We start from the raw sequence: 27,324 nt of genomic DNA, 5'->3' as shown, positions 1-27,324 counted from the left end.
ATATGTCTGTCTGTGTTTACGTACCTGAAGGTGTAGAGAATCCCGTCGTCCAGCAAGGGGAGCAGGTCGGTTTTGGATTTGGGAAAGATCAGACGGTAACGAAGCGTCTCGAAGGCTGGAACCACCAGAGCCTTCTTAGTGTTAGCCATGTCCAGCTGCACCACAGACCTCCTGCACAGACACAGGACATGTGAGACACAGGTGAAAAACAGGTGAGACTAAAACTGAACACCATGGACTCAGTGTTCATGTCGAAAACTCATCAGATGATTCAGACAGTAAATACAGAAGCTGCATTTATGTTGAATATTATAAAACAGGTAAAACAAATAAAAAATACATCTTGAGATGTAATAAATACTCTTATTATCTCAGGTATTCTTCAGTTGTTGCATTTCTCTTATTGGATGCAGAATATTCTGATCTGAACTCCAGCAGACGGCTGCAGACTGTAAACTGTCTGCAAAGTTTGCTTTTGGCAGTCACACTCAAAAGAACTTCTGATGTCTGAGAACATAAAACATTCAGCAGCAGATCTACTCTACTACTCAACGTTTTGTATCAGGAGGGGAAAAAAAACAAACAATAAACATTCTTTGATTATGATAAAATAAAACAAAGCTAGGTATAATTGCTTATAGAATGAATATGTTTCTTAACAGAATCGGGCTGAATCTCAAACAAATATTTTCCATTTGGTAAATTAAGGTTTGCAGATGTCTGTATTCCTCAGCACAAAGATGGACGCATTAGACATTTTTCATGCCTATTTTCAAACAATTTGACATTTTAAAACAGAAACAACTCAGCTGTAGTATACTCATATTGATGATGGATGCATTTGTTTAATATCAGCCTGTTTCAGAGCTCTGCTACTGTTGTCCATGCTGAGTCACATATTGTGTTGTTTCAGGTGCTAAGATAGATAAGATATTCCTTTATAAGTCCCAAAACGGGGAAAATGTTCACTCTTACAGCAGCAATAATAGAAAGAAGCATCAGTAAAAGCCATATAAACAAGAAACATAAAGTATTAACAATTAAAACAAGAATAAATCTGGAACAATATAGACCGACTCAACGGTTTAAATTGCACCATTACACAGAGAAAAGTATTTATATTGCAAAGTGGACTCATAACGTACATGATTGAACTATTGGAAAGTACTCATATTGCACAGTTTTTGTACATTATAGTGCAGTTATTGTCAGTTTTTTGTGTGTGTGATCCACTGGGAGCAGTGCTGTGTGACTGCTGCAGGAAGGAGGGATAATTAAATTTGATCAGTTACAGAAACAGATCAATGAATCTGAAGCTTTATCAGATACATCACGGCACAGAGGAAAGACAGCATTCTGTACCAGATAAACAGGATGAATATATATTCATCTAACCTGCAGGGAATGTGCACCAGCTGAGTCAAACGTGTTCAACTTGTTTGCTGATGACTCTGTATTTTATTTCCAATTTTGTAAATCTGTAGTCCAAAGAGGTGTCAGTGAAATTAATGAGAGTCTGTGTTTCCTTATGCAGAGTTAATGTCTGTCTGACCTTAGTGAGACACAACTGAGCATCACTAATGTTCTCAGTTATTCCGGTGCTTTTTTCTGCTTCTTTTTGGTGTGTCTGGGTTACAGAACACTGTGAAGGCGGCTGGTCGTACCTGAGGTAATCGTAGAGGCCGTACATTGGCAGGAAGTCCACGTCGGTCAGGAACACATAGGGCGTGTTGGCATTCTTCAGGGCCACGTTCCTCAGCAGGTTGACGGGGTAGAACTGGCCCTCCTTGTAGACGATGTGGTAGCCGACGTTCTTTCGGTTCTTGAGGACCTCAGAGGCCTGAGCATAACGCAGGAACTGCTGAGCCTCGGCGTCGGACATGTAGAGCGCCAGGCTGATGGGACCCTCCCAGTGCTTACAGATGGCCTCGAGCATCTGCAGCCTGCAGGGGGACAGAAAGGTACCTGATTATTAATTTCACTACTTCTTCATGGCAAGACCTGCCTCGTGTCATTGTTGGATTGTCTGAGGTTAGGCATTCACCTGGATTAGAGGTCGGGATAACTCATACCGCTTTTGGACCAACACAAACCTAGTCATAGTGCTGCGCTACGAGTTTGCAGTTGGTTCAACTTGTGAACCGTCTCAGAAACTGTTTGCTTTCCACAGGCTAGAGAGCCACGTCGTTAAGTCACGGTATTTGTCTCCGAATAATAACAATAGTGGACTACATCGTACAAATGTTGCTCCTGGCTTGGCGAGCCTACACTGGCATCCAAACACGACTGGTACAACACATTTGTGCTGCTATAGATGGCGCTATGAGAGGTTTTAATTGGTCTTGTTGGTAAGATAGCCCCGCCTCCAGCCCCTGATGTAAGTAGTTCATGGTTCAAGAGCAGCAAAGAGTTGGTGCCGATCTGGAACCAGTTTTCCTGCAGAGCTGTCTAAACACCAAAAACTGGTTCGAGATTGAACTGGCCCTCCAACTGCCTTGGTTGAAAAGAGGTATTATCGCTCAGAAGGAAGGACCTGAACATATTCGGTTCCCAGTAGCTCACGTGAGCATGGACGCCTGGCCGATCCTAGTGTTTGACTGCTACCCAGGGCATGTCTTGCCAAAAAAAAAGATGATAATAATGCAATAAAGTCGCATTATTGGAGATGTTGAAGATTAGGGCTACAAATTATCATTTCTTTCCAATATGAAATCAGTTCCCTATTTTTTTTCCAATTGAGCATATTTTAATAAATTAAACATCAGAAAATACTGGAGTAAACAAAAATAAAAAGCCATCACAGGTAGCCAGAGCCCAAGCTGACTTTTCCAAACATCTGAGCAACAGTTGGACGAACAACAGTCCAAAACCCAAACATGTTCAGTTTACTGGTGTTTACTTTTGTGCTTGTATATTGACTGAGAAAAATGTCAGTTGACCTTGAAAGGACCTTGTGGAAACTGCTATTTCCACTGAACTTTGAGTCTCTGCAACAATTGTGTGTGTTGGTGGCTCTACAGTTGAGAAAAAGAAGTGCCAAATGAAACGGCTGTGGATAGCAGAACTATCCCTTTCAGTCAGTGTGAGTGCTGCAGGATTCACAGTCACCCTGAAGCTGTTAAATCATTTCTTCACTTTTAGATCTGCAGGTTTTGATTATTGAAATGCTAATTATCTGACCTGGATCATTTCTAATCTAATTTCAGGGCTGATTCGATGCAGTGACAGTGTGTACCTGTCCATGGAGAGCTGAGCCACCAACGTGATGTCGGTGTCGTCCCCTGTGGGCGTGTACTCGTACTGCAGGAAGTACAGGTGCACTCTGTGCACGGTGAGTCGCTCCCGCCGGAAGTCATAGCACTGATCGTCCTCGTCCAGTTCCTCCAGCGCTGCCTGCAGCTGTGAGACACAGACAGCACCGGTTAGAGTCAACGTCTGGTGCACAAACACCCAAAACAACCAAACTTTTTACTGGTTTGCATCCAAGAAGAGTTTTTCTTTGAGATAGAAAATTCTGATGATTATTCCCTGGTCTTTCCTGCCACATTTGTTTCTTGGGACTGGATATTTTTTTTTATTTAGCATTAAGGTTTCTCCTCCTTGGGCCAGTTTTGGCACCTAAGACTGTAAACACACCAGGACGAGTTATAATAATTAAACAAATTTGGATCAAGATTTGGCAAACCCGACCAAAAAACCTGCTGCACACTGAATAATTTAATTTGGGATCCTTGAAAAAAATATAACGGCTTCAGCTGGTAAAATTCAGCGTGCATGTAAATATATTTGTTGACCGCACTTTTCTGTGTGTGTGTGTGTGTGTGTGTGTGTGTCTCTAACCTGGGCGCTCTCCGGACTGGCCTGACTCGGGCAGCCGAACAGCTCTCGCCTCAGCAGGTTCCCGTCGTACTCCAGGAAGGTCAGGTAGAGGTTCCTGAAGAACTCCACATGTTTGTTCTTCACTCTGAGCTTCTTTGGAGAGTTCCAGTGGATCACCTGACACACAGCAGGATGACAACTCAGTGACTCAATATGTTTTGGTGTTAATATTTATCAAGTTAGTTAAAGTATTAACACTAAAAGGTGTTTAGTTAAAGTTATTTGAGCAGCATTAAATCACTGCGTGTGTGTGTGTGTGTACCTTGAGGTCGGACACCTCGGTGTAGCACTGCTCGGAGCGAGTGTGATCCGACAGCTGGACGTTCCAGAAGCAGGGCAGCTGGTGCACCAGGACCGGGTTCTGCTTGATGAAGGCGTTGAAGATGTCCTGCAGACATAGAGAACACACACACACACACACACACACACAGCTGTAACACACTGACAGCAGTACTCAGGTTCTGCTGGTGGATGGTCACAGAAATGACTCACAAAAAAACTGTGCTAAACATGTGCAAATTAGGCAAAAACAAACAGCGTAATACTCAAATCACCTGGAAAGAGTAAACTGCACCTCTAACCGTGCTGCCAAGCAAATGCGTGCTCTGTGCTTCGGTTATATTTGCACATATTTAAATGAGGTAATATGCAAACTAAAATTCGTTTGCATATAAACTGTAATATGTAGGGGGAAATCATTAATGTTTGCAGAAAGCTGGTGGTAAATGAAGTGTAATTATAAGGACAAATATAAGGCTGACTCATTCAGTGGCAGCACGCTCCTCTCAGCTCCCGAAGGGTCATTTTTAAAATACATGATATTAATGGAAAATAAGGTTAATAAATGAATAGATTTCTGGCTCAGTCTGATTTTCGTGATGTCCATAGCCAGTGTTGCCAACTCCTCAGTAAGGAAAGGCTATTGGCTGTCCTAAAAGTCGCTAGAAATCACTAAATGATGTCATCACCTAATTTGCATAAATATTTACCATGTGCATGTACTTGTAATGGGCGCTGTAGGAGAGAGGAATAACGTAGTGGGAAAGACAAAGAGTCGCTTTTTGAAAGCATTCTTTTGTTTTCAGAATTTTTTCACACCTGCCTAAACCTTTGCACAGTATTGTGTACATCAACACAGACCAGCTTATCGGTCAGGAACTAATATTAAATCATGTTCTGACCGTGGAGATTTAAATAATCGATGGAGACCCGCTGCGCCTCTCTGATCTCTGCAGACACACTTACTGCATATTTACAGTTAAAAGAGCAGAGTCGGGTTCATTAAAGCAAAAACAGCAGCCAAAGTATGTGTCAGACTGGGAGTTATTTAGGCTGCACGCTTTAACCTCTGGTGCATTTAACCCTATAAAGCCTAAACCATGAAATAATTGCCAGAAAAGTATATATATTTTTTTTAAACTGGAGTGTTTATTGAAAACATTTTTTTTTTAATCAATTTGCATATATGAATTCTAATTTGTATCATTTTTGATACATCAGGTCTTTTTGTGCAATTTGTGGCTCACAGTTTGTTTTTCTTGAACCAACAAAAACATACAAACCTAACATTTTTAACCAATTAAAACTATGACTTTCCTTTCAACATTTTCCTCAAACATACAGAATATTTTTTTTCCCATGTAACACAACATCATACATCTGCTGATATGAAGATTTCATGCAGCAATGACGGATCCACCGGTGAAACCATCTAGTATTTTTATGCAATTTGTTGCTCAGTTTGTTTATCTTAAACACATCTGCAATGCTCAATTTCTTTGCCATCTAAAAATACACACACACACAAAAATGTATGTATATCTTTGAATTGTTTGAGAGATACCTCAATTCTACTCTAAATATACCTAATTATGTCCTTTACTTAGTTCACCTAAATGAGAAAAAGACTTAATGTTGCTTTATGTAATGCATAATGTGTGAAATGCAGAAAAAATACAATTGACATATATTCAAATAAGTTGTTGTTAATACCTGTTGTATCAAATTTGATACACACAACACAGTTTTGCTATAAATTAAGTTATGAAATATTAATTAATAAACATTACATCAGTCCATTAATTATTCATATTGAAGTATCAGTAACAATTTGAAGGATTTTCTTATCTTAACTTTTTCAAAATTGAAAAAAATATTCTTGAATATATTGGATGTCTCAAGTGGAGACCCTCTGATACATTAATTACTGATTCCTAGTGGATTATCCAGGTACTGCATGTATCTGATTGTACACATCAGGTTTTTCAGGGAAAAAAATATAACACTGATGATGTAGATGTCTCAAAAACTTGTGTATCAAATATGATACATTTGGCTTTACGGGGTTAAACTCTGCCACTTGGATCATTGCAGTCATGCGTAAAAAGGAGCTTCAAAACATTCTGGGCGTGTTTGCACTGTGATATAATGAGTGAATAGGCCTTAATGATGGGGCAGATAGCTGCTGATACCCATTGTTTGTTTGTATTTCTCCTGAACCAGTAAACAGCGTGTGAGTCATTGTGGCATTAAAGTCTCTGCCCTGGTTGAAACGCTGCAGCTCGACTCTTCACGAGAAAAATAAACCATATTATATATTTCTGGTTCCCTGGCAACCCTGAGCTGTATTTTATTCTCTGTAGGCTCTTTTATAAAAGACGATGTGTGGATTATTCAGCGTCGCCGGTCAAAGCTCGACAGACAAACACTGCAGATCCTGATGTTTGAGTGTAAACAGACTGAGATGATGCAGCTCAGATCACAGAAGAATCATTCTGCACAACTTTAACGCAGCTGAACTGAACTGAACTGAACAACAAAGACGTGACAGAAGGACGATCCACTTCAGACTCAGACTGTATTTATACTGTATGTATAAAACATAAATACTCCTGACAGCACAGCACTGACAATATTATGAAATGTAGATACTTGAGACAAACTAATGAATACAAATAAAATCTAACTATCTCTGTGTAACGGTGCAATTTCAACTATATTGTAGATATTGTTCCAAATTTCTTCTTGTTTAACTTGTTAAATATTTTTATATTTCTTGTAGTTTATTATTTATTGTTATTTTAGTTATGCTTCTTTCTATTTTTGCTGCTGCAACACTGAAAATTTGCCCGTTTGTGGGACTAATAAAGAAATTAAAAGTTGTTGTTTTTTCCTTGTCTGATTCAGTCTCTGTGGCTAAAACTTTTATAAGATTATTGTATTGATTTAATATACTGTTTGTTTCAATTTACAATGTTTTGCTACTCTGCAGCTTGTTTTTAACTTTGCCTGTTCGTGTCCTTGATGCTTTGAAATGCACAAACAAAAATGCAAAAAATATTATAATTTGGAGGGTTTTTTATGCTGTAAAGGTCTTTCAGGCATATTTGTGATTTTCTAGAAAATACATTTAAAATTGCATTTCTCTAAAACCACTCTATGATGCAACAAGTGTGGTTTTATAAAGGGTGTTTCTGTGTTTATTTTTCAAAAAAGTTACTGAATATAAAGTATTGACCTTGCAGATCATAAGAGAAAATAAAACTTTAACATGATGTGCAGCCGCTGAAATACAAAGTTCAAAAAGTACATTTATATATAAAAGAGTCAGAGTTCGGTGCAAAATATAAAAAATAAATAACAGTAAGTTGCACTCCAAATATAAACACCACCAGAATGTGCAGCCTTTATAAATCAGTGTGAAGGATGTTTTTTGTTACATGAAGTAGATAAAGACAGATTTCCTCAAAACTTCTGGCCAGATTTCTTTGAGATCGGCAGTCTAGATTCACGAATCACAGAAGATAAATTGACATGTTTGGTGACCTCTGAATGTCTTCTTCTACATAAGATGAAGTCTGGCACGTCGGCCCTTCCTCGAGCAGATAAAGTGACTTGACGAGTGTTAACGCAGAGTAGAGAAAGGTGAACTGACCTGATCTGCCAGAGACGTACTGAGCATGCTCATCAGCTCCCTCTCGGCCGTCAGCCGCCACATCTGCTCCCAGCCGATCCGCCGCAGCCGCTCCAGGTACAGCAGGATGACGCCTGCAGCAAGGAAGGAAATAACTCACAAACAGGACTTCAAACTCTTCGGAAACTCGCATGTCAGCCTTGTTTGAGAAAATATTACAAAACAGTGTATGCATTTAATCCAAGAGTGTGTGTCATACTGAGAGCTGTAACCTGAGATACATTGAGCAATCACTTCGAAAAGGATGTTTTTGAAGGTTATCATAATTAGTGGGGATTATTCTTAAAGAAAAATTAACCTAACTCATCTAGTATTAAGAACAAAACACAAGAAGTCTTAGTGCCCATATAAGGTAATATGGAAGGTAAAAATGCTGACACCAACAGAAACTTCAGTCCTCCACAGATGAAAAACAGGCAAAATGAACCCAGCCATCGCCTGATAGCCTCAAACCACTCTAACAAAGAAAACACAGTAGTATGATCACCTAAAGGGTGTAAACCACATCTCATGTTTACAAGGATACATATTGAAAGAGGGGGGCCTGGGAGAGTCCACCAATGAGAGAAGGAGAAAAAGGAAGATTGTATGACATATAAACTGATGTTTTAACGCTGTTTATTCAGTCTCATGTGGTTTCAACCAGGGAACTCATTGAGTTATGATCTCTTGACCTTTGCAAGAATAAAACTCTGCTGCATGAACCTCTGAACACATCTCCTGCTACTTTTTTGATTCTATCAAAGTTGGGAGGCTCTCTGCCTGTAATCTGACCTCAGGGCTGTGAGCTGTGTTAATTTGCCACTACAGCCTCTTCTCTGTAATGAACTCGTCAGAATGTGTCTGTGAGGATCTGTCCGGTGAAGCAGCTGTTACCCGTGTTGAAGCCTCGTCCCAGCGCCGGCCACGGTTTGTGGTTCTTCCACAGGTTCCCCAGGTACCAGTCGCTCTGGTTCTCCACCAGGCCGATCACCTGCTTATCTGCACACACAAACAACAGCTCTGATCAGCTCAAAGTTCCAGGTGTTACTTTCTAAAATTATTTCTACATACTTGTTCTCTACATGCTCTTGTTTACGATATGAATAATACAAATAGAAGAGAACCTCTTGTTTCACAGTTTAGCTGCTGGTTTGGTTTCGGCGACAAGTTAATACAAATGAAACTGGAACACAATCAGAAACCACCAACAGTGCATTCACATGTTTCTTCAGGGAATCTGTTTCCTGAGGTTGTTTTTCTGACTTCGCTGTGTTCATGAGCTTTAAATTGTGATGAGCGCTACAGAGATTAGATGTTATTTGTTTCTCACAAGGCATTAATGAGACTTTTCCCAGCTGGGACTCATTTTTCTGATAATCCAGACACAACATGAATGCAGCACAAATGCCTTTTTTTCCACAACTTTAACAAAAACTAAAGAATGCAACATCTGTAGAAACTGAGGTTGGAATGTTGGATGCTGAATAGCTGCCATGCTGCCTGGAATGTCTGAGAAGAAGGAATAGTTGGAAAAGTGGGATTGGGATGAATGTCTCCAGCATTCCGACCTATAACAAATAATTTGTGCATCTGCTCTGTGATACAGATCAACTCCAAAATTCCACAAAAAGTTTCATGTCAATCAGACTTATAGTATTTGTGTAATGCTGAAAATATGATTTTTAGTTTGCTGTTTATCTCATAAACTGCAGACACTTTTATATATACATAAATTTATATATACATTTATATATTTATATATATATGTATACATACATATATATATGCATACATATATATACACACACACACACACACACACACACACATATATATATATATATATATATATATATAAAATATATATTAAATATGCTGTATGACTAGGGTTGCAGAATTCTGTGAATTTCCAAAATTCCCCAGCTGAACTTCCCATGGAAAGTTTCTGGAAATTTACCAGAAATTTATCGGAAATGTTCTACCCCTTTGCAACCCTATGTATGACTTCCCTGTAACTGGTTGTGGCATATTTTACACAAACTGCTTTAACTCTTGAATGCATTGTGACGTCATGAGCTCATTTGAAGCATAAGGGACTCAATACAATCTGACTGGATTTATAAGGTGCTGCAGCAACATGATCAGGTCAAAACTTTGTGTTGCACAACTGATCCTCCTACAAAGTCTTAACCAGTGGTGGAATGTAACTAAGTACATTTACTCAAGTACTGTACTTGATACAATTTTGAGGTATTTGTACTTTACTGGAGTATTTCCATTTTATGTAACTTTATACTTCTACTCCACTACATTTAGCTGCCAGCTTTAGTTACTTTTCAGGTCGAGATTTAACATAAAAACATGATCAATTTAAAATGAGACATGTTTTTAAATTAAACTTCGTAACAGTAGATTTAGAAGTTAAAATCCTGCTTACATAAATGCATCAAAAATAATAATCCAATAATATATTTAGCATATATAAAACAATCCGAGTGGGTTCATTCTGCATTACAAGTGCTCTTACTTTTGATACTTTAAGTACATTTTGATACCGTTGTAGTTTTACTTTTGTACTTTTGAATGCAGAACTTAAACTGTAGTGGAGTAATTCTACAGTGTGGTATTAGTATTTTTACTGAAGTAAGGGATCTGAATACTTCTTTCACCCCTGGTCTTCACACTGTATTGACAGACTTAATATTCAGGATTTCTTTATTATAGTATAAACAGTCTCACCAGTGAACTTCCTGAAGATGCCCCAGAGCTCGGCGATGTCGGTGGCGAAAGTGATGTCAGTGTCGAGGACGATGACCTTGCTCAGGTCTGAGGGCAAAGCTTTGGTTAGCGTCAGCTTCATCAAGCCGTAAATACCTGAGTAATGCTTGTTGGGTATCCACGACACCTCGGACTGCAACACAAGACACACAAGAAGACAGGAAACATTTCATTCCTCCAGGTTCTTTACAGCCTCCTCTGCATCCAGTGTTCAGTATTTATGAGCAGCATTCTGTGTGTGGGTTTACACAAAGACGCATTCAGCATATTCTGGCAGGGGCTCAATGTGTTTTTTTTTCCTCTTTCTGAATCTGCAAATAGTGTCTTTTAATTAATTCTCTTGATTCAGAGTAATTGGATCTGCATAAGTGCATCATCTGCAAATATAATCGGCTTAGAGTCTTGTCTGTTTCTCTGCACTTTAATGTGAGTTAATGAAAACTGAAGAGAGAGGCTGCAGGTCGAAGCATCTGACAGCACAAAGGACTCATTGTTCAGCACAAAGACTGAGAGGGAGGAGAATGTGATGATGTGCAGGAGTCACACACACACACACACTCTCCTCCGAGCCCGTTCCTTACATCGGCGTCACTCTCGAGAGCACATTCATCAACTTGACGTTAAAATAAATGATTTGGTGTTTTTGTGCTGAAGTGTCACTTGACTTTGGGAGAAAAGTGTTTCAACAGCTCGTCTGACTCAATTACTGATTGTTGCTGTCAGGAGAAAAGCTTGTAACCCCCGCAGCGCTGATTGCCATCCTTTAACTTTAAGCAGCTCAGAATCTGATGGATCCACTGTGAGCCCCGCGGTCAACACACAGCTTCACATACGAGCTTTCACAGCGAACCCTGCTGCTGCGACCTCTCAGTGCATCTAAAGCTCTTGTTGGTAATTTAGCACTTTTGTGGTTTTGTTGAGTGAAACCTCAGAACACTTGAATTAGACGCCTTTAATTCTTCAGTTTTTCTCTCTGAGAGTGAAATTGAATACTTGATTGAATTCAAGGTTTTTTGTGCAGAGAATCAAACCGTCCTTCAACATCTGAAGACATGAAAATGTGACTGGATCCAGTCGTTCATGCTGGTGTCAACATGATGTTAGTCCTGTGAGGTCACCCAGCGGTTTTGGACTTTGTAGACAGTTTTGAAGCCTCAAGTTTGGCATTGTGACTGTCGGCATCTTTGTTTAGAGCCAGAGGTGACAATAGTTGGACGAGAGAGTGGATCTGACCTATAACACCAACCTGACAGCTCCTGACTTCACAATATGATGTCGCTGCTAACAAAGTTGGCTTCCATAATTTGAGATAAACAATTTCCCAGCTATAGAAAAAGAGCTCCACACCCACCAGAGGGGAAAGAGGTGGTCGTCAGAGCAGCAGCAGTGCTGTGCAGAAGCACAATGCTAATAGTCTACACAGTTAGCTCTGTAGCAGTACAGTATATATGTGCTGCAGCAGCATGTGTTCATTTAGTGACCTCCGTTTGTTTACAACAAGCACCAGACACTCTGTGCACAGTTAGCGAGGGCAGTTAGTTAACGATCATCGGCGGACACCACATGTACAGTTAGCATGCTGGTTTGTTTACAATTAGCGGCAGGCGCTGTGCCAAGTTAGTGATTGCGGCTGCAGTGAACAGTGGTTGGATGACTGTTGGACCAGGTGGAGGTGTGTGTTAAATATCCTGGCTGGCCGGGATGTCCCATTCATAGTGGTCCCGCTTCCAACAGTCCCACCAATGTTCCTCCTCTGGAGGCAGAAAAAAATAATAGTGGAGATGAGATGTTACAGAGCTGTAAATGTCCCAGCATGAAACGGCAAAATGAAAGGGGCTATAGTTTGGCTTCCATGATTTGAGATAAAATGAAAAATTATTTCACGGCTGCAGAAACAGAGCTCCACGCCCACCAGAGGGGAAAACAATCAGTGCCCCAATATTCAACCATGGGCTGAAACACTGACAAAATGTCAGTTTCTAGCTAAAACTATTACATTTAAACGTATACAATTATTTTAGCGGGAGCACCCAAGAGAAGAGAAGCTGGCTGTTAGGAAAAAATATTTTTGGTGCATTTCAGCACACAGCAGCTGCTAGCAGCTGACAGCTTGGAGGAACTTTATATCCTACGATCAGAACTCCGACCCCGGAGCTCGGAAAGCAAACTAAAAGTTTTGCATCCACAAAACTTCTGACAAGCAACTTTATGTCCACAATCCTGAACTATCCTTTATTGTAAACTGGTAACTTCTGACCAACACCTGATCTTAACAAGACCTTTCTAAGAAGTGATTTTTTAAACTGATACTGATCCCAGAGGGGGAAATTAATCAATAACCGATACGGTAGCCGATAATATCCGTCAGGCTCTATTTATAAGGTCTGATTTGGTGCTATTTCATATCCTTATAATAGTAAAGTGAGATAAGAGTTTATTCAGACCGCCCCGCTCTGCCCTCTGTGGTTAGTTTAGACAAAGTGTTAATGTACTGAATGGTGTTTCTAATATTCTATTTAAGCATTTAACACAGACAGAGGTGGACACATCTCTAGAATTATCAGACATTAGATGTTAATGTCTTAAATGCTCTTCTTGTCAGTGTAAATGAGGTTAACCTGCAGACTGACCTGCAGCAGGAACACAGTGAACGCTGCTGCAGCTTAAACATGCTGTGATGTGTTAATGTGACGGAGCATGTGACAGGCGGGCTGCGACCTCCTGTTTTAGAATTAGAGACGCGTCTGCAGCCTCTGTATTGATGTTTCAGGCTCTTTGATGCTCTGATGTGAATCTCTTTCTCCTGTTAAAGGAGATTTATAAATACATTTAACTCCACTCACTGCTGCAGTTTCTCTTTGATGTGGTAAATGTAGGAAGTGACTTTGGCTCACCTTGGCCCGTTGCAGAGCACGGAGAGAGAGAGAGAGAGAGAGAGAGAGAGAGAGAGTGTGTGTGTGTGTGTTGGTCTGTGTGTTTCTGTGTGTCTGTGTCTGGTTTTGTGTGTGTGAGTGAGTGAGTGAGTGTGTGTCGTATGTGTATGTGTGTGTGTGTGTGTGTGTGTGTCCTATGTGTATGTGTGTGTGTGTGTGTGTGTGTGTGTGCGCGCGCGTGTGCGTCTCTGTTTCTGTGTGTGTGTGTGTGTGTGTGTGTGCGCGTGTGTGCGTCTCTGTTTCTGTGTGTGTGTGTGTGTGTGTGTGTGTGTCTATTTCTCTGTGAGTTTGTGTGTGTGTGTGTGTGTCTGTTTCTGTGTGTTTGTGTGTGTGGCTGTGTGTGTGTGTGTTTCTGTGCGTGTGTGTGTGTGTGTGTTTGTTTGTCTGTCTGTGTGTGTGCGTGTGTGTGTGCGTGTGTGTGTGTGTGTGTATGTGTGTGTGTGTATGTGCATCTGTGTGTGTGTCTCTGTTTCTGTGTGTGTGTGTGTGTGTGTGTGTGTGTGTGTGTGTGTGGCCTCTCACCTTGAGTTCATCTGCGTCATAGAAGCTGACCTGCACCGAGGGGACCATCCAGGACTGGAACAGAGAGCTCAGGATCCGATTGGCTACTGTGTCGGTGATGAAGTGAAAGTGGAGAGGATTTCTCCTGAGAAACGGAAAAAGAAAACGAGAAGTCAAGGTCAAGAGGTTCCTGCTGGGAAAAAAAACCCTGATTATGTTCCACTGAAACAGCTTGTTCCTTCCTCATTCAACTTTAACAAACTCCAGCAGCTTTACATGTTGCATTAGTGTTTTTGTTACAACAAAAAACACATTAACCCCACTGAGCCAAAACCTACTTTAAACAGATAAAGACGTGACAGACATGAAGCTTCGCCCTTGAGAGGTTGAGCTTTCAGAAATCAGTTTAAAATAAAGCTGGGACTGCAGCAGAGGTCACACAGAAACAAAACACAACCACATGACGGTTCAATCTTTAAAAGCGTTTCAAATCCATGAGAGCATGGCTGATTGAGGTCAGGAGGAATCCACAAAACAGCAACAAAACCCTGAAATCTGCTCAACATATAAATCCTGAACATAAAAACACAAAAGTAGGACAGCAAACATATTCTACAACTTGTCTCATGTGCAAAGGTCTACTAGTTGTCATACTTATTCTCATTATTCTTCATCTTTCATATTGATATTTTAACTCATCTTACTATGGAAGCCCATTTCCGTCAGTTAAAAAAAAAAGGAAAACTTGGCTTTTTTCCCCCTTCTCCATATTAAGTCAGTTGAAATTATGAGATGAAAAGTCATAATTATGAGATAAAATGTAAAACTGATGAGATAAAAAGTCAAAATTATGAGATACAAAGTAATAATTATGAGATAAAAATGTATCATTATGATATAAAAATGTATAATTATTAAATAAAAAGTCATAATTATGAGATAAAACTCATAATTTTGAGATAAAAATGTATAATTATGAGATAAAAAAATTATAATTATGAGAAAAAAAGCCATAATTATGAGATCAAAATGTAAATTATGAGATAAAAATGTAAAATTGAGATATATGAGATAAAGTCGAAGTTATGAGATCAAAAGTCATAATCATAGGATAAAAATTCATAATTATGATATAAAAAAGTGGAAATTATGAGATAAAAGTTTAAATTATGAGATAAAAAGTCAAAATTATAAGACAAAATTGAAGATTATCAGATAAAAAAAAAGTTTTAAATAATTGGAATATGGAGAGAGAAAAAAAGCCAAGTTTTTACTTTTATTTTTATAACTGTCGGAAATGGGCTTCCATTTCTTGTAGCTTTGCAAGGACATGTTAAAAAAATACATAAAAATCAATGGTTTGCAAGACTAGCTATTATAGTAGGTTTTTACAAAAATGTAGTTTATGTTTTTGTGCAATTATAGATTTTTAAAGGGTGTTCATGAGACTGAATGCTGGAGTGGTCAGGAGCTGTAAGATTTGCAAGAAAACCCTGACATCTTCTCCAGCTTGTCTCATGTGCAAAGGTCCAATAGTTGTCATAACTATTTCATAACGATTTTTTGCAGCTTGCAGATTTGCCAAGACATGCAAAAAATACGTTAAAACATGCACTGTTTCTGCAAAATCTGCTTCATTTCCAAAAACACAGTAATGGGAAAATGGCATGAACAAACCTCAAATAAATGATTTGCAAGACTTGGGACTTTATTTTGATCGATGACCATTTTGATAGCTTTCACAAAATTGCAGTTTATGTTTTCGTGCAATTATAAGTCTGTTATAGATTTTTAATGGGTGTTTATGAGACAGAATGCTTGATATTTTAACTCATCTTGCAGCTTTGCCAAGAAGTGCAAAAAATAGATCAAAACATGCAGCTTTTCTGAAAAATGGGATTAATTACAAAACACAGTAATGGAAAAATGGCATGAACAAACCTCAAATACATGGTTTGCAAGACTCTGGACTTTATTGGGTTCAATTACCATTTTGATAGCTACTAAAGCAGGTTTTTACAAAATTGCAGTTTATGTTTTTGTGCAATCATAGACTTAAAAGGGGTGTTTATGGAGTGGCCAGGAGCTGGAAAACTGCAAGAAAACGTGTTCTCTTTCCCACAATCTAATATATTATTTTCAGTGAAAATGTAGGAAAAAGTGTTGTGGTTGCAGACATGAAACTGGAATAAACAGACGAGTTACAGGAGTTCTGTACGAACTGAGACAGAACAGACCGTCACAGTTTTCTGTCCTGCTCAGTTCCTCCAAACATGAAATCTAGATCAACATGTTCAGCCAAGTTTTGTCTCCCACATGGTAATTATATTTCTGTGACTGGGTTTTGGAATAAATGTTGAATTTGAAAAGTGCAATCTTCATAACCGTCTCAAAGCCGACCTGTAGGGGAGAGTTAGGGTCAGGGTTGGAACAAAAAATGTTTTTGAGTCAAAGCTTATAACAGAAGAACTGTGAGGGCTAAATACATGTATGAGGCTTCATCTGAAAGGTCACAGCTTCTAGTTTCTGAAAATTGTTTAACACGTGGCTGAAACACAACCGAGACTACATGAGTTCAAACAAACAAACAGTGTTTCTGATCTAACCCTATACCGCTGTTGTGTTTTAGGAGTTTTAGGGCTCTTTCACAACCCCAATCAGTTTGGTTTGTCTTATTCAAAGTGAAATTGATACATTTGGTTGCTTTTATATTCAGTATGGTTTCTCTCACAGAGCAGAAATGTAAACGGACCAAAAAAAAAGATTTGCAGAGGGGCATGTACGAAGGTGGAAGGCTGAAACACTCGCACTATTATTTCTGATTGGTTGGAAAGCTGGCGGTGAAGAATGTAAACAAAGCAAGGTGGAATCGATCACAAAGGGAGTCTGTTTGATTATACCATCCGTAATCTGCTCTGGTGTACACCAAACTAACGTGGAGCGAAAAGGTCAGAAGGAGCTCCTGGTGAGGCTCAGGGGCGTCAACAACGTGTACATCCATTATTTCCACAGACGATGTGCTGCGATCATACAGCTGTAGAACCAGAGAAGGAGAGCCTTGATGCTCCAACCACCATCTGATCTACCACCAAGGAAATATTCTGTTATTGTGAGAAATATGTTGACCATTCTGCAATGACAAGTTAGCGTTCTGGTTCATTTCCTTTAATCTGGTCAGATTCTGGTCGGATTACGTTAACAGTGAATGGAACCAGTACTAGAGACCCTCTCAAAGGAGGTCGGGGACCAAACCAGAGTTCACAAACGAACTGGAACAAGGATTTAACCAGCTGAGTTAGACTAAAACGGACTAATCTTTGGATTGTGAAAGCGCACTAATAGACCTTTTACACTCATCACAGCTGCATCTACAGCAGAGTTGCCAATTGTTTTCCAATGAAATTAGTTGACACAAAAGCTCCTAAAGATGCTAAAAGTCACCAGAAAACGCAATCTGCAAATTTGCATATTTATGATGTCACTGTGCATGCACGGTCTGACTTTTATATATGTGACTGCTCAATTAAATTAATCTCCACTAATTTGGCTGATATTATTTTTTTTGTGTGAATTAAAGCATTTCACCAACTTGCTTAATTGGATTCAAAAGAACATTTCTCCTCAAAATATTCATAGTGCTATAGTTACAACACTTTGGATCTCGTAGAGATGTGGTATCCCATGATGCTTCATCCATTCATTCTGATGTTTATTCTTGTTTCTTTTTATAATGTTCCGGTACAAATTAACCATAGTTGTCATGTTTATGTAGGGTTAATTTGTACAGGTCGGTAATTTTAAGTGCTGGTACTGTGACTGTAAATGGAGGATGTGTTAGTGACTCCTTCTCCTGTTTTAAATAATCCTTAGACATTTTCAAAAAACTTCTCAAGCACCATCTCTTCACAAAGACTTTTTGGCTCACTGACCCCCTCATCAGTGCCCAATTTATAGTCATCCTACTGTATTGAATTATAAAGCATCCTTGGGTTTCTTGAAAGGTGCTATATAAATTTAAGTTATTATTATTATTTAAATCAGTTTTGTTGGAATTTCCCACCCAATGACCTGCTGGGAAAGAGCGTGATATTACTGTAAAAGAGCCCCGCTCGACATAGTATTACCATCTCACCATATTTTTTTTATGAATAAAGTCGCAAACAGGGTCTGAAAAGTCTCTATATTTAATGAGCTACATCACAATGCCAAACCCCAACCATGATCCTAACTGCAGCATGAACCTTGAAATGAATTCTTAACCCTCAAACAGACCTTGAAAGAAGGCTGAAAAGTCCTCAAAACTTGTTCTAGTCCACACAATGTAGGCAGTACAGAAACTCTCTAACACCCACAGCATGTAGCTTCTACGCCTCACAGATTCAGGTTCTGATATTAACACTTTGTACTGGTAATGTCAGCCTTTAAGTACCCGGCACACTCACAACTTCCTGAGAAACGTTCTGGTTAATCTTTATTTAAAGTGAGAGAAAAGCTGTTGAGAGAGTTAAGGGTTTCTCAGCTGCTTTCATTAAAAGGTCATCCTTTCATTTCTAAAATCCTTCTATCAGGATTTTCTTTTTTACAGTTTCCTACCACTGAAGACTTCCCAAGACTCTGGTCCACTTCAGCTTCAGAGAGAGGAAGAAAAAACAGTGAGGGATGAAAGCTCAGCGTGGGAACATGAAAGCAGCGACTCACCTGTGAAAGAGGATGGACTTGACCAGCGTGACCACGTCTCTGCTGGCATTGTGACCGGCACAAACGCACGCTACATGGATGAGCTGCAGGGACAGAAGACAGGACAAGTTTAACAGCTAGAAGTCATCTCACTTCACTCGTCTCCAGCTCTCACCCCGGGCTGACAGCTTTCATCACAGCGTCTCTTTAACAGATTCTGCAGACAGATTCTGTGCGACCACAGCGATCCGTCTCAGGGAGTTTTTTTGCTTCTGTGAAGCAAAAAAAACTGAAGCTCCACTTTCTGGTTTCCGAGCAGTCGCCGGGACATTGACTCTCCCCTCTGATGTGAAATTTCATATTTAGCCTCTCAGATATGTATGATTTCACGTCATTGGCTTTTTCAGCAGCAAAAAGCCTTTGAAAAGTTGGAGCTCAAAGGCTGGAAACCACATCAAAGCTATGGGTGTGCTCCCTCAGATTTCAGTCCCTGTCAACCTGCGGCGGGCTCTGTGTACCTTAGTTTATATGAAACGCTGCGTTGTGTTTACTGTAAATATACACATGAAGCTTCAGACTCAATCTCAATCCTCTGAACCCGAACGAGCAGTTTCAGGGTGTTTTTTCCTCTCTGTGTCCTCGTGTTTCATTGCAACATATAAAAATCTAAATCCCACAGCTACAGCTTTGTGCTGAATAACACAGTTAGAATGACAGAAATCAGAAAAAAGTTGAATTTATCTGATAAACAATGTTTTGAAAATTGGAATAAGATTTATATACATGGTAAACACTTTTCCAAGTCTCATCAAGTGTAACAAATGTTGTAAAAATGACAAAAAAGGCACAAAATGACAAAAAAAAATCATAAAATGACAAAAAAAATCACAAAATTGCCCAGAAAATTGCCTAAATATTGTACACGATGACGTATTGTCATGTTTCCAGCCTCTTCTGTCCTCTCATCTCTGCTCTGTGTAAACAGTCTCTCCTGTCCTCTCCTCTCTGCTCTGTGTAAACAGCCTCTCCTCTCCTGTCCTCTCCTCTCTGCTCTGTGTACAGATTTTCAGTGAATATTTGTCACGTGGCCGTTGGTCTCAGCAGAATCAATCATGTCTTCATAGTGTCTCTGAGGAGCAGAATCCTGTTTTTAACAGGATCTGGTTAGTGCAAACGCTTTATTAATTTTATTTTAAAGATCCATGTAGAATAAAGAGATTCTGACACAAATATCAACATTCAAAACAAGTTTTGGTCACTTTTTATAACGGAAACTTTAGAAACAGATGATCCATTCAAGGATCGTCAGAAAGTTCAAACTCTGACGATAACGTCTGTTTTTACAGTTTCTTTCTACAATACATGGTAGATTTCTGGCGATTGCTGAAAGAAAACATTGGTTCAGAGGGTTAAATTACCACAAACATATGTTATTTTGTGTATTATTAAGTGTTTCCCGACCTCACACTTCTGGACGGTGGGCGATCGAGGACACTCCGTGTGGTTGTTCTTCTCCTCGGCCGTGTTGTCCCCATCCTCGGGTCCCGTGTCAGCGGATGCTCCCCACTGCTGGTTGCCGTAGTTACCCTCCTGTGGCTGGGCGGCGGTGCCCTGTGATTGGCTGAGCTGCAGCCGGATCTGCCGGTTCTCTTCCTCCACCTCTCGGACCCGAGACTCCAGCACGGCTCGCTCCAGGACCTGAGCCGCCGGTGTGTCGGCCAGACAGGGAGCCAGGAGGAGGGAGCGGCCATCTGGGGAGGATCATAAATATTATTTTACTGTCATTTCACTGTCTGCGCCCAGTGCATGCACATGTACATGCTCAAGAATAAAAACCTCCAAAATGAACACTTTACTCTTTATAAAGCATGTGAAGCTGCAACTTATGAAACAAATAAACAAATAATGATGTTTAAGAACAACACTGAGACGACATTTGTTAAGTGGTATATACAGTCAGAATGGAAAGGGACAAAATAGCCCAAAACTCTGAAGTGTTGAAGGAATTTTTCATGCAAAAATATCAGAAAATACTGTTTTCAGCCTTTTAAATATGCAGATTTGCTGCTTTTCTCTGTTTTGTATCATTTAAACTGAATATATTTTGGGTTTGGACAGTGAACACAAATATTTAAAGACATTAGTTGGACATGAAGAAACAAGTACAAAACCCTCCAAACTGAACACTTTTCTATATATGTAGCATGTGAAGGGAATGCAGATGTTTTCACCAAAAGGCAACATGAATATTTTATCATATTGAATATAGCAGCTGTTAACGTCTCTGTCTCCTGGAGGTGTAAACCTGCACTCAGCATGAGCTCGTGTCTTTCCAGTTAATGGAACAGAGACGTTGGTTCTCCTGAGTCTCACACTTGAAGATTTGTTCATCTCACTCCCTCTCCTCCTCCTCTCTCTGCTGACAGACCGGCTGTGTGACGTTTGTTACTAAACACGTTAAAAATACGAGTGTGAACAGAGATGCATGAGCTCTGAATAACATGAAGTTGTTTCTGAGGCTGAAGATAAGAATTTAGTGGACTTACAGTGAAACTGTTTGAGTCTCAAAGTGTAACTCAGACTGACTCTGCAGCAGCTATACTGAGCTCCACTGAATCACAGTCAAATCTAATAATAATTATATAATAATTAAATAATATGATAATAATAACAATAATAATAATAAAATGATAATAATAATAATAATAATAATAATAATAAAACAACATGTCGGCCAAACACGGCTCAGATTGATCAGCTCTCTGATGTCAAATTTAAGTCAATAAATACAAATACATATATAAATAAATATGCCTGAGTATTAGGGCCAAATTTTGAAAAAAAAATTAATTACGAAATTTAAGTCATAAATATTGAATTAATTACGAGAATAAAATAAATATTAAATATTTTCGAGTTCATTCTCGTAGTTAATTCAATATTTTCGAGTTCATTATCATAATTAATTAAATAATTTTGACTTTATTCTCATAATTCATTAAATATTTATGACTCTATTCTCGCAATTAATTAAACATTTTTTACTTAAATTGTAAAAAAAAATTTCTAAATGTTGCTCTGATATTCCGCCCTACCTAGGACGGAACTCCTGAAATAAATAACTGAGGCAACAAGTAAAGACATCTACCTATAAAAGCAAGAAGCATCTGTGTGTGTGTGTGTGTGTGTGTGTGTGTGTGTGTCTAGGGCATATCTCGCTGACCGTTAGTCAGACTGACCTCAGATTTCGTATGTGGCTTGCGCATGCCACGAAGGTGTGCATCCTCAATTTTGAAGATTTTTGAATTCATTTTTCAAAAAAACATTATTATTTACGTAGGACGTGTTGCAGCATTGCACTGTTTCCGATCGGACGCCTTTTAGGGGAGCTCCGCCCCCTTGTGTGATAGGCCTCCACCTGGTCAGTAACCCAACTCGCTCTGGATTTTCACGCCTGACTCATCTCATCTGTAAGTCTATTTAGCCTATTTATCTTTCTGAGTTTTAAAGTGCGCTGCAGGGTTTGATTTTCCAATAATATTCAAATAGTGTGTTTTATGGAGTTGCAGACCTTGTAGTGGTGTGCTTGTAATGTGCAAATTCTGTTATTCGCGATTAGCATGCTAAGCAGAGATTTAGCTTTATTCACTTCTTATGTTGCATTACTATGTAATTCAGGGATGACATTCGTGTTGCTTAGCGTAAAGCCCATAATCATTTGATATGAGATGCTTACATGCAATGTAGTATATCAGCAAATTGGGTTCATGTTAATGTACTTTTAGTGCAGCATACTGCATGATGTGCTATCTCATGATTAGCATGCTAAGCGGAGATTTAAGCTCTTTCTTCCGCATCAGTTTGATCCATTGAAAACAGTAAAAACAAAACTTTATTAACTGACAGCTAAGCATGAAGATAGCGTTTCCGTGTTATTTAAGGTTACACTAGCCAGAGGTATTAGCCAACACTATCGCTGTCACTATCACTAATTCACTGATTCAGACTAAAGATCCCTCAGCCTCACGCTTCGCCACTGAGACTATTTCGCTCAGATTTAACCAGACACCAACTCTGCAGACAAACCTTAAATTTGCAGCTGTTGCAACTCAAATTCAGCTGATCAATAAACTTTTTGGCAAAGACGTTCCCTAACAACAGGAACTGATGAATCAAACAGAATCCTGGCAGCAGAGACAACTTGTTCTGCAATGTAAACAACACCCACAGAATAATGTCAGGACGAGAAACAGCAGTTTCTCATAGAGCTTATTGACATTTAGGCCAAAATATTCCACATTATGCAGCCAACTTCCTGACTGCAGTCTGAAAGGAAAGATATGGAGAGAGGGCGAATAAAAAAAATAAAAAAAGAGAAACTAAACGATTTATATGTGTTGAAGCCGTAACTCCTCACACCTGTTAGGAACTTTCTATATTTCTATATTATATATGTCATACTATACTGTGTATATCTCTGCATATATTTAAATAGATTAATTCACTGATGTTCATACTACATGCAACAACCTATTTAGCCTATTTAACATGCTGAAATAGAGTTTCTCCAATGTGCAATATCTGAATAATGCAAAGTACTCTCAGGAGAACAAACAAACAAACAAACACAAAAAATATGTATTAATAGTAAATGCCAAATAGCATAAATGTATGTATATAATGTATATCGAGTGTATGTATGATGATCATTTTGGTTATTATCAAGAAAACCATGGAAAATGTCTAGATATCAGCTCTTAAATAAAACTCAGCTATTATTTTTGTTATCATTATATTTGCCCAAACAGAAGTACCTTTAGTTGTACCAGACATTAAAATGAACAAGAAATTTAAGAAACTGGTCTAATATTTTTTTCCATGACTGTACGTCTAATTTTTTATTTTGTTTATTCTGTCTTCTTAATCTACAGTATGTTTCTGTATCTTGAGCTGCTGTGACAACTACATTTCCCCACTGCAGGATGAATAAAGTCTGATCTGATCTTATCTTATCTTTAAAGTGAATTTTATCTCACTGTTTAACCGTCCGGCTACAACTTTTCTGTTCCCAGTGAATCTCAAATGCTTTCACAGCATCATTCAGAGAAACAGAAACCCACTGAACACCAGCTGCATGTTGATCTGTAGCTGCTCGATTATCAACTTAAAAAAAGTGATGATTTGTTTATGTTGTTTTCACTTTCGTTTCTGCAGAAAACAAGTGGACAGAAACTTCAGTAACTGCAGGTTAAAGTCTGCTTCTTTTATTACTACGGTGGCCCTGAGAGCTCACAGCGTTGCAACTTAATAAACACATGCAAATACACAAAACACAAGCAAATTGAAAAAACATCATCAATTTGACAACACAAGAACAGCATTTAGAAAACGCGCTGCAAAGACCACAACACAACAGAAGTGTTTCCAGAGGACACTAAAAAGTGATGCACACATCTGGATGTGTGATATTATCACGTTATTTCAAGATAATGATAATTTCACGTTATGACATTAAAATTATCATGTTATTTCATGATTATGATATTTTCATGTTACAACGTGATATATAGCGTTAGCCCGCTAGCCCGTATCGATGACATTTCACTTAAACAAATCAAATAAATGAATGAAACATGTTTTAATTTTTCTCTCTCAACGGCACCGTGTTGGTCTTGGTCTTGCTAGCCTGCTAATACTAGCACGCTATTGACCGCCGGCTAACGTTAGCACGATATGATCAGCTGCTAATGTTATAAGGTGGAATCATCATTATCGTTTTCTCAATTTGCATGTGTTTTCTTAAGTTGCAGCGCTGTGAGCTCTCAGGGCCACCGTACATTACAGCCCCACAGAGAGAAGAAGAAACTAAAGGAACATCTCGTTTAGCCTCTGGAACCTGCTGAGATCATTTCCTCACATGGTTTTTATTTCTAACAGACAGAAACAGAAACAGAAACAGTTCGAGGCTCACTGCCGTCTCCTTGTTTAACCCGCAGAGAGAGCAAGAGAGAGAGATAGAGAGAGAGAGAGAGAGCACAGCTCACAAGATGTTTCTGAATTCTGGTGAAAATTTAAATTTGCCAGAAGCTTCATGCATCACACACACACACACACACACACACACACACACGCACACGCACACGCACACACACACACACACACACACACACAAGCTAACCTCGAGCTCACCCTGAGGCTACAGAACAATATGTGGGGTGACATGTTCCTGCATGAACACACACACACACACACACACACACACACACACTACAGCACCAAATGTGGATTAATCCGCCGCTGAAAATAGTTCCAAACATTTCCTCCTTCTTGTCTGATAATCAGAATCAGAAATGCTTCATTCAAAAACTTTTTTCACTCCGGCAAGAATATAAATAAACTGAAGTTTATACACAACTGTGCAAAAGCGTGGTATATTTTATTCAGTTCACTGAATAAACTAAAAATAAACTATTAACATTTCTATTTATGAAAGCATTCTTATTTCACAGCAATTTTTCACACCTAAAACCTTTGCACAATACTGTACATGTACATATACAAATAGTTCAAATAGCAAAATACATAGATTTAAGAAAATATAAAACCTTAAAAAAAATATATAAAAACAGGTCTGCTTATTATAAGGTGCGTTGGGCTTCTTGTTTTGAAAAATAGCTTGTAAATATTGGAAGTTGCGAGTTGCGTTTTTTGGGGGCTTGTTCCAAAGTGCAGTAGCTGTTTTGTTCTTGTTCTGCTCCCAAAACCCAGGAGAGACCCGAAGTGCGATTATCTGACCAACAAGACAACTAAAACATGTATCATTCATTCATTTGATTTGTTTAACTGCAATGTGACTGATACGGGCTAGCGGGCTAGCGGGCTAGCGTTAGCTTAAAAAAAGTCCAACATTACCATCTCACGTTCAGTACTAATAATATGTGTGCGTCCATAGCATCAAGGTGAGCAGCACAGATGTGTTGTACATGTCGTGTTTGGATGCCAATGTAGGCTCACAAAGCCAGGAGCCGAGAGGGCGATGACATAAACAGTGACGTAATGTAATAGAATTTGTTTACTGAGATAGCCTATGCAGTTTTTCCTGACAAGCAAAATAAAGAGATCATTTTGGGAGAAAAAAACTTAAACATATATCGAAACAAAACCCTAGCCCAAAAACTGAGGTACAGACCATACTGTGGGTTACCTGTAGCATTACACCCAGAATAAAAACTACGATAAACATGTCCGTCCCTCTCTTTCCTTCTTGCTTCTTCCATCTTCTTTCCCAATTTATTCATCCCTATCTTTTATTCTGTCTTCCCTCTCCTTCCCTCTTTGTTACTCTAATTCTTCTCCATTCCTTCGTCCTCCTCTCCGCCTCTCATCTATTTATCCTCTTCTTCATCACGTTCTTCATCTCTAATCATATCTATTTCTTATTTTCCTTTTTCTACTGTCTGTCTCTCTTGTTCCCCTCCTCCTCCTCTTTTTCCTTTCTGTCTCTTATTTTCCTTCTCTCTATCTCTCCTCCTCCTCTCTCTCTCCTCTCATCCTCTCTTCTTCTCCTCCTACCTCTCTCCTCTCCTCCTCTCCTCTCCTCCGCCTCCTCCTCCTCTCTTCTTCTTCTCCTCCTCCTCTCTCCCTCTCCTCTCTCTCCTCTCTTCTCCTCCTCTCCCCACCTCTCTCTCTCTCCCTTCCTCCTCCTCCTCTCTCCCTCTCCTCTCTCTCCCCTCCTCCTCCTCCTCCTCCTCCTCTCTCTAACCCAGTTGGAGCTGCAGCTGGCCCACAGCTGAAGTGAGGCATGCTGGGAATGTTCACACCCTAATCTGAGGGCGAGAGGAGACGACAGAGAGACGCTCTGCACATTCTCATCATATATTTACCTACATAAAGGCTTTTATCACTTATTCTTTATCATTTGTGCCAAATATAATAGAAAGTGTTGTGTAGTAGAAGTATTAACGTCCTGATACTGACAGAAAAGCAAAATTATAATGTACATATATTAATATTTATAAAATAAATAAAGTCGTGTTTGTTGCTGCACAGAAGCTGATTAGTAATCAGACTGAATGCAGCAGCTTATAAAACAAACAAACCCTGCAGGAAATATCATCTGTGATGTTGAAGAACAACATTGAGACGTATAATGAAAATGAGTCAAAAAGGGACAAAACTCTGAAGTGTTGAAGGAAATTTCCATGCAAGAAATGTCACAAAATGCTGTTTTCAGCATTTTAAATATGCAGATTTGCGACTTTTCTCTGTTATGTATCATTAAAACTGAATATATTTTTGGTTAAGACAGAGTAAAACAAACATTTAAAGAGGATGAACATTTTTCACTACTTTCTGACATTTTTATCGACCAAACTTGAGCCTGATCTATTATATATATTGAAAAGTCATTCTTGTATGCACACATAACATTTCTTCCAGGACTCAATGAGATGCAGACATTATCTGCTTGATGTATATTTTTATTTTTTATATTTAAATCACTACATTGCAAAAATATACAATGTATGTATATATATACACACACACACACACACACACACACACATATATATATATATATACACACACACACACACACAC

General features: G+C 39.0%; 1 protein-coding gene across 1 annotated transcript in view; it reads right to left on the bottom strand.

Annotated features, from left to right (window-relative positions):
* The window catches only part of large2 (LARGE xylosyl- and glucuronyltransferase 2), a 124,638-nt gene that overhangs the window by 5,841 nt on the left and 91,473 nt on the right, over positions 1 to 27,324 (bottom strand). The window contains exons 4-14 of the mRNA XM_059348364.1: positions 20,185 to 20,474; positions 18,745 to 18,827; positions 14,068 to 14,191; positions 10,574 to 10,745; positions 8,729 to 8,833; positions 7,814 to 7,926; positions 4,142 to 4,267; positions 3,841 to 3,996; positions 3,236 to 3,399; positions 1,665 to 1,943; positions 25 to 171 (exon numbers count right to left, since the gene is read on the bottom strand). Coding sequence (XP_059204347.1) covers positions 25 to 171; positions 1,665 to 1,943; positions 3,236 to 3,399; positions 3,841 to 3,996; positions 4,142 to 4,267; positions 7,814 to 7,926; positions 8,729 to 8,833; positions 10,574 to 10,745; positions 14,068 to 14,191; positions 18,745 to 18,827; positions 20,185 to 20,474 — 1,759 coding nt within the window. The remainder of the gene's footprint in view (positions 1 to 24; positions 172 to 1,664; positions 1,944 to 3,235; positions 3,400 to 3,840; positions 3,997 to 4,141; positions 4,268 to 7,813; positions 7,927 to 8,728; positions 8,834 to 10,573; positions 10,746 to 14,067; positions 14,192 to 18,744; positions 18,828 to 20,184; positions 20,475 to 27,324) is intronic.

The sequence above is a fragment of the Centropristis striata genome, chromosome 2 (assembly GCF_030273125.1).
Source record: "Centropristis striata isolate RG_2023a ecotype Rhode Island chromosome 2, C.striata_1.0, whole genome shotgun sequence".
NCBI classification, from domain to species: Eukaryota; Metazoa; Chordata; class Actinopteri; order Perciformes; family Serranidae; genus Centropristis; species Centropristis striata.
The sequence above is the reverse complement of the archived record's forward strand: the minus strand, read 5'-3'. Positions and strand labels throughout refer to the sequence as shown.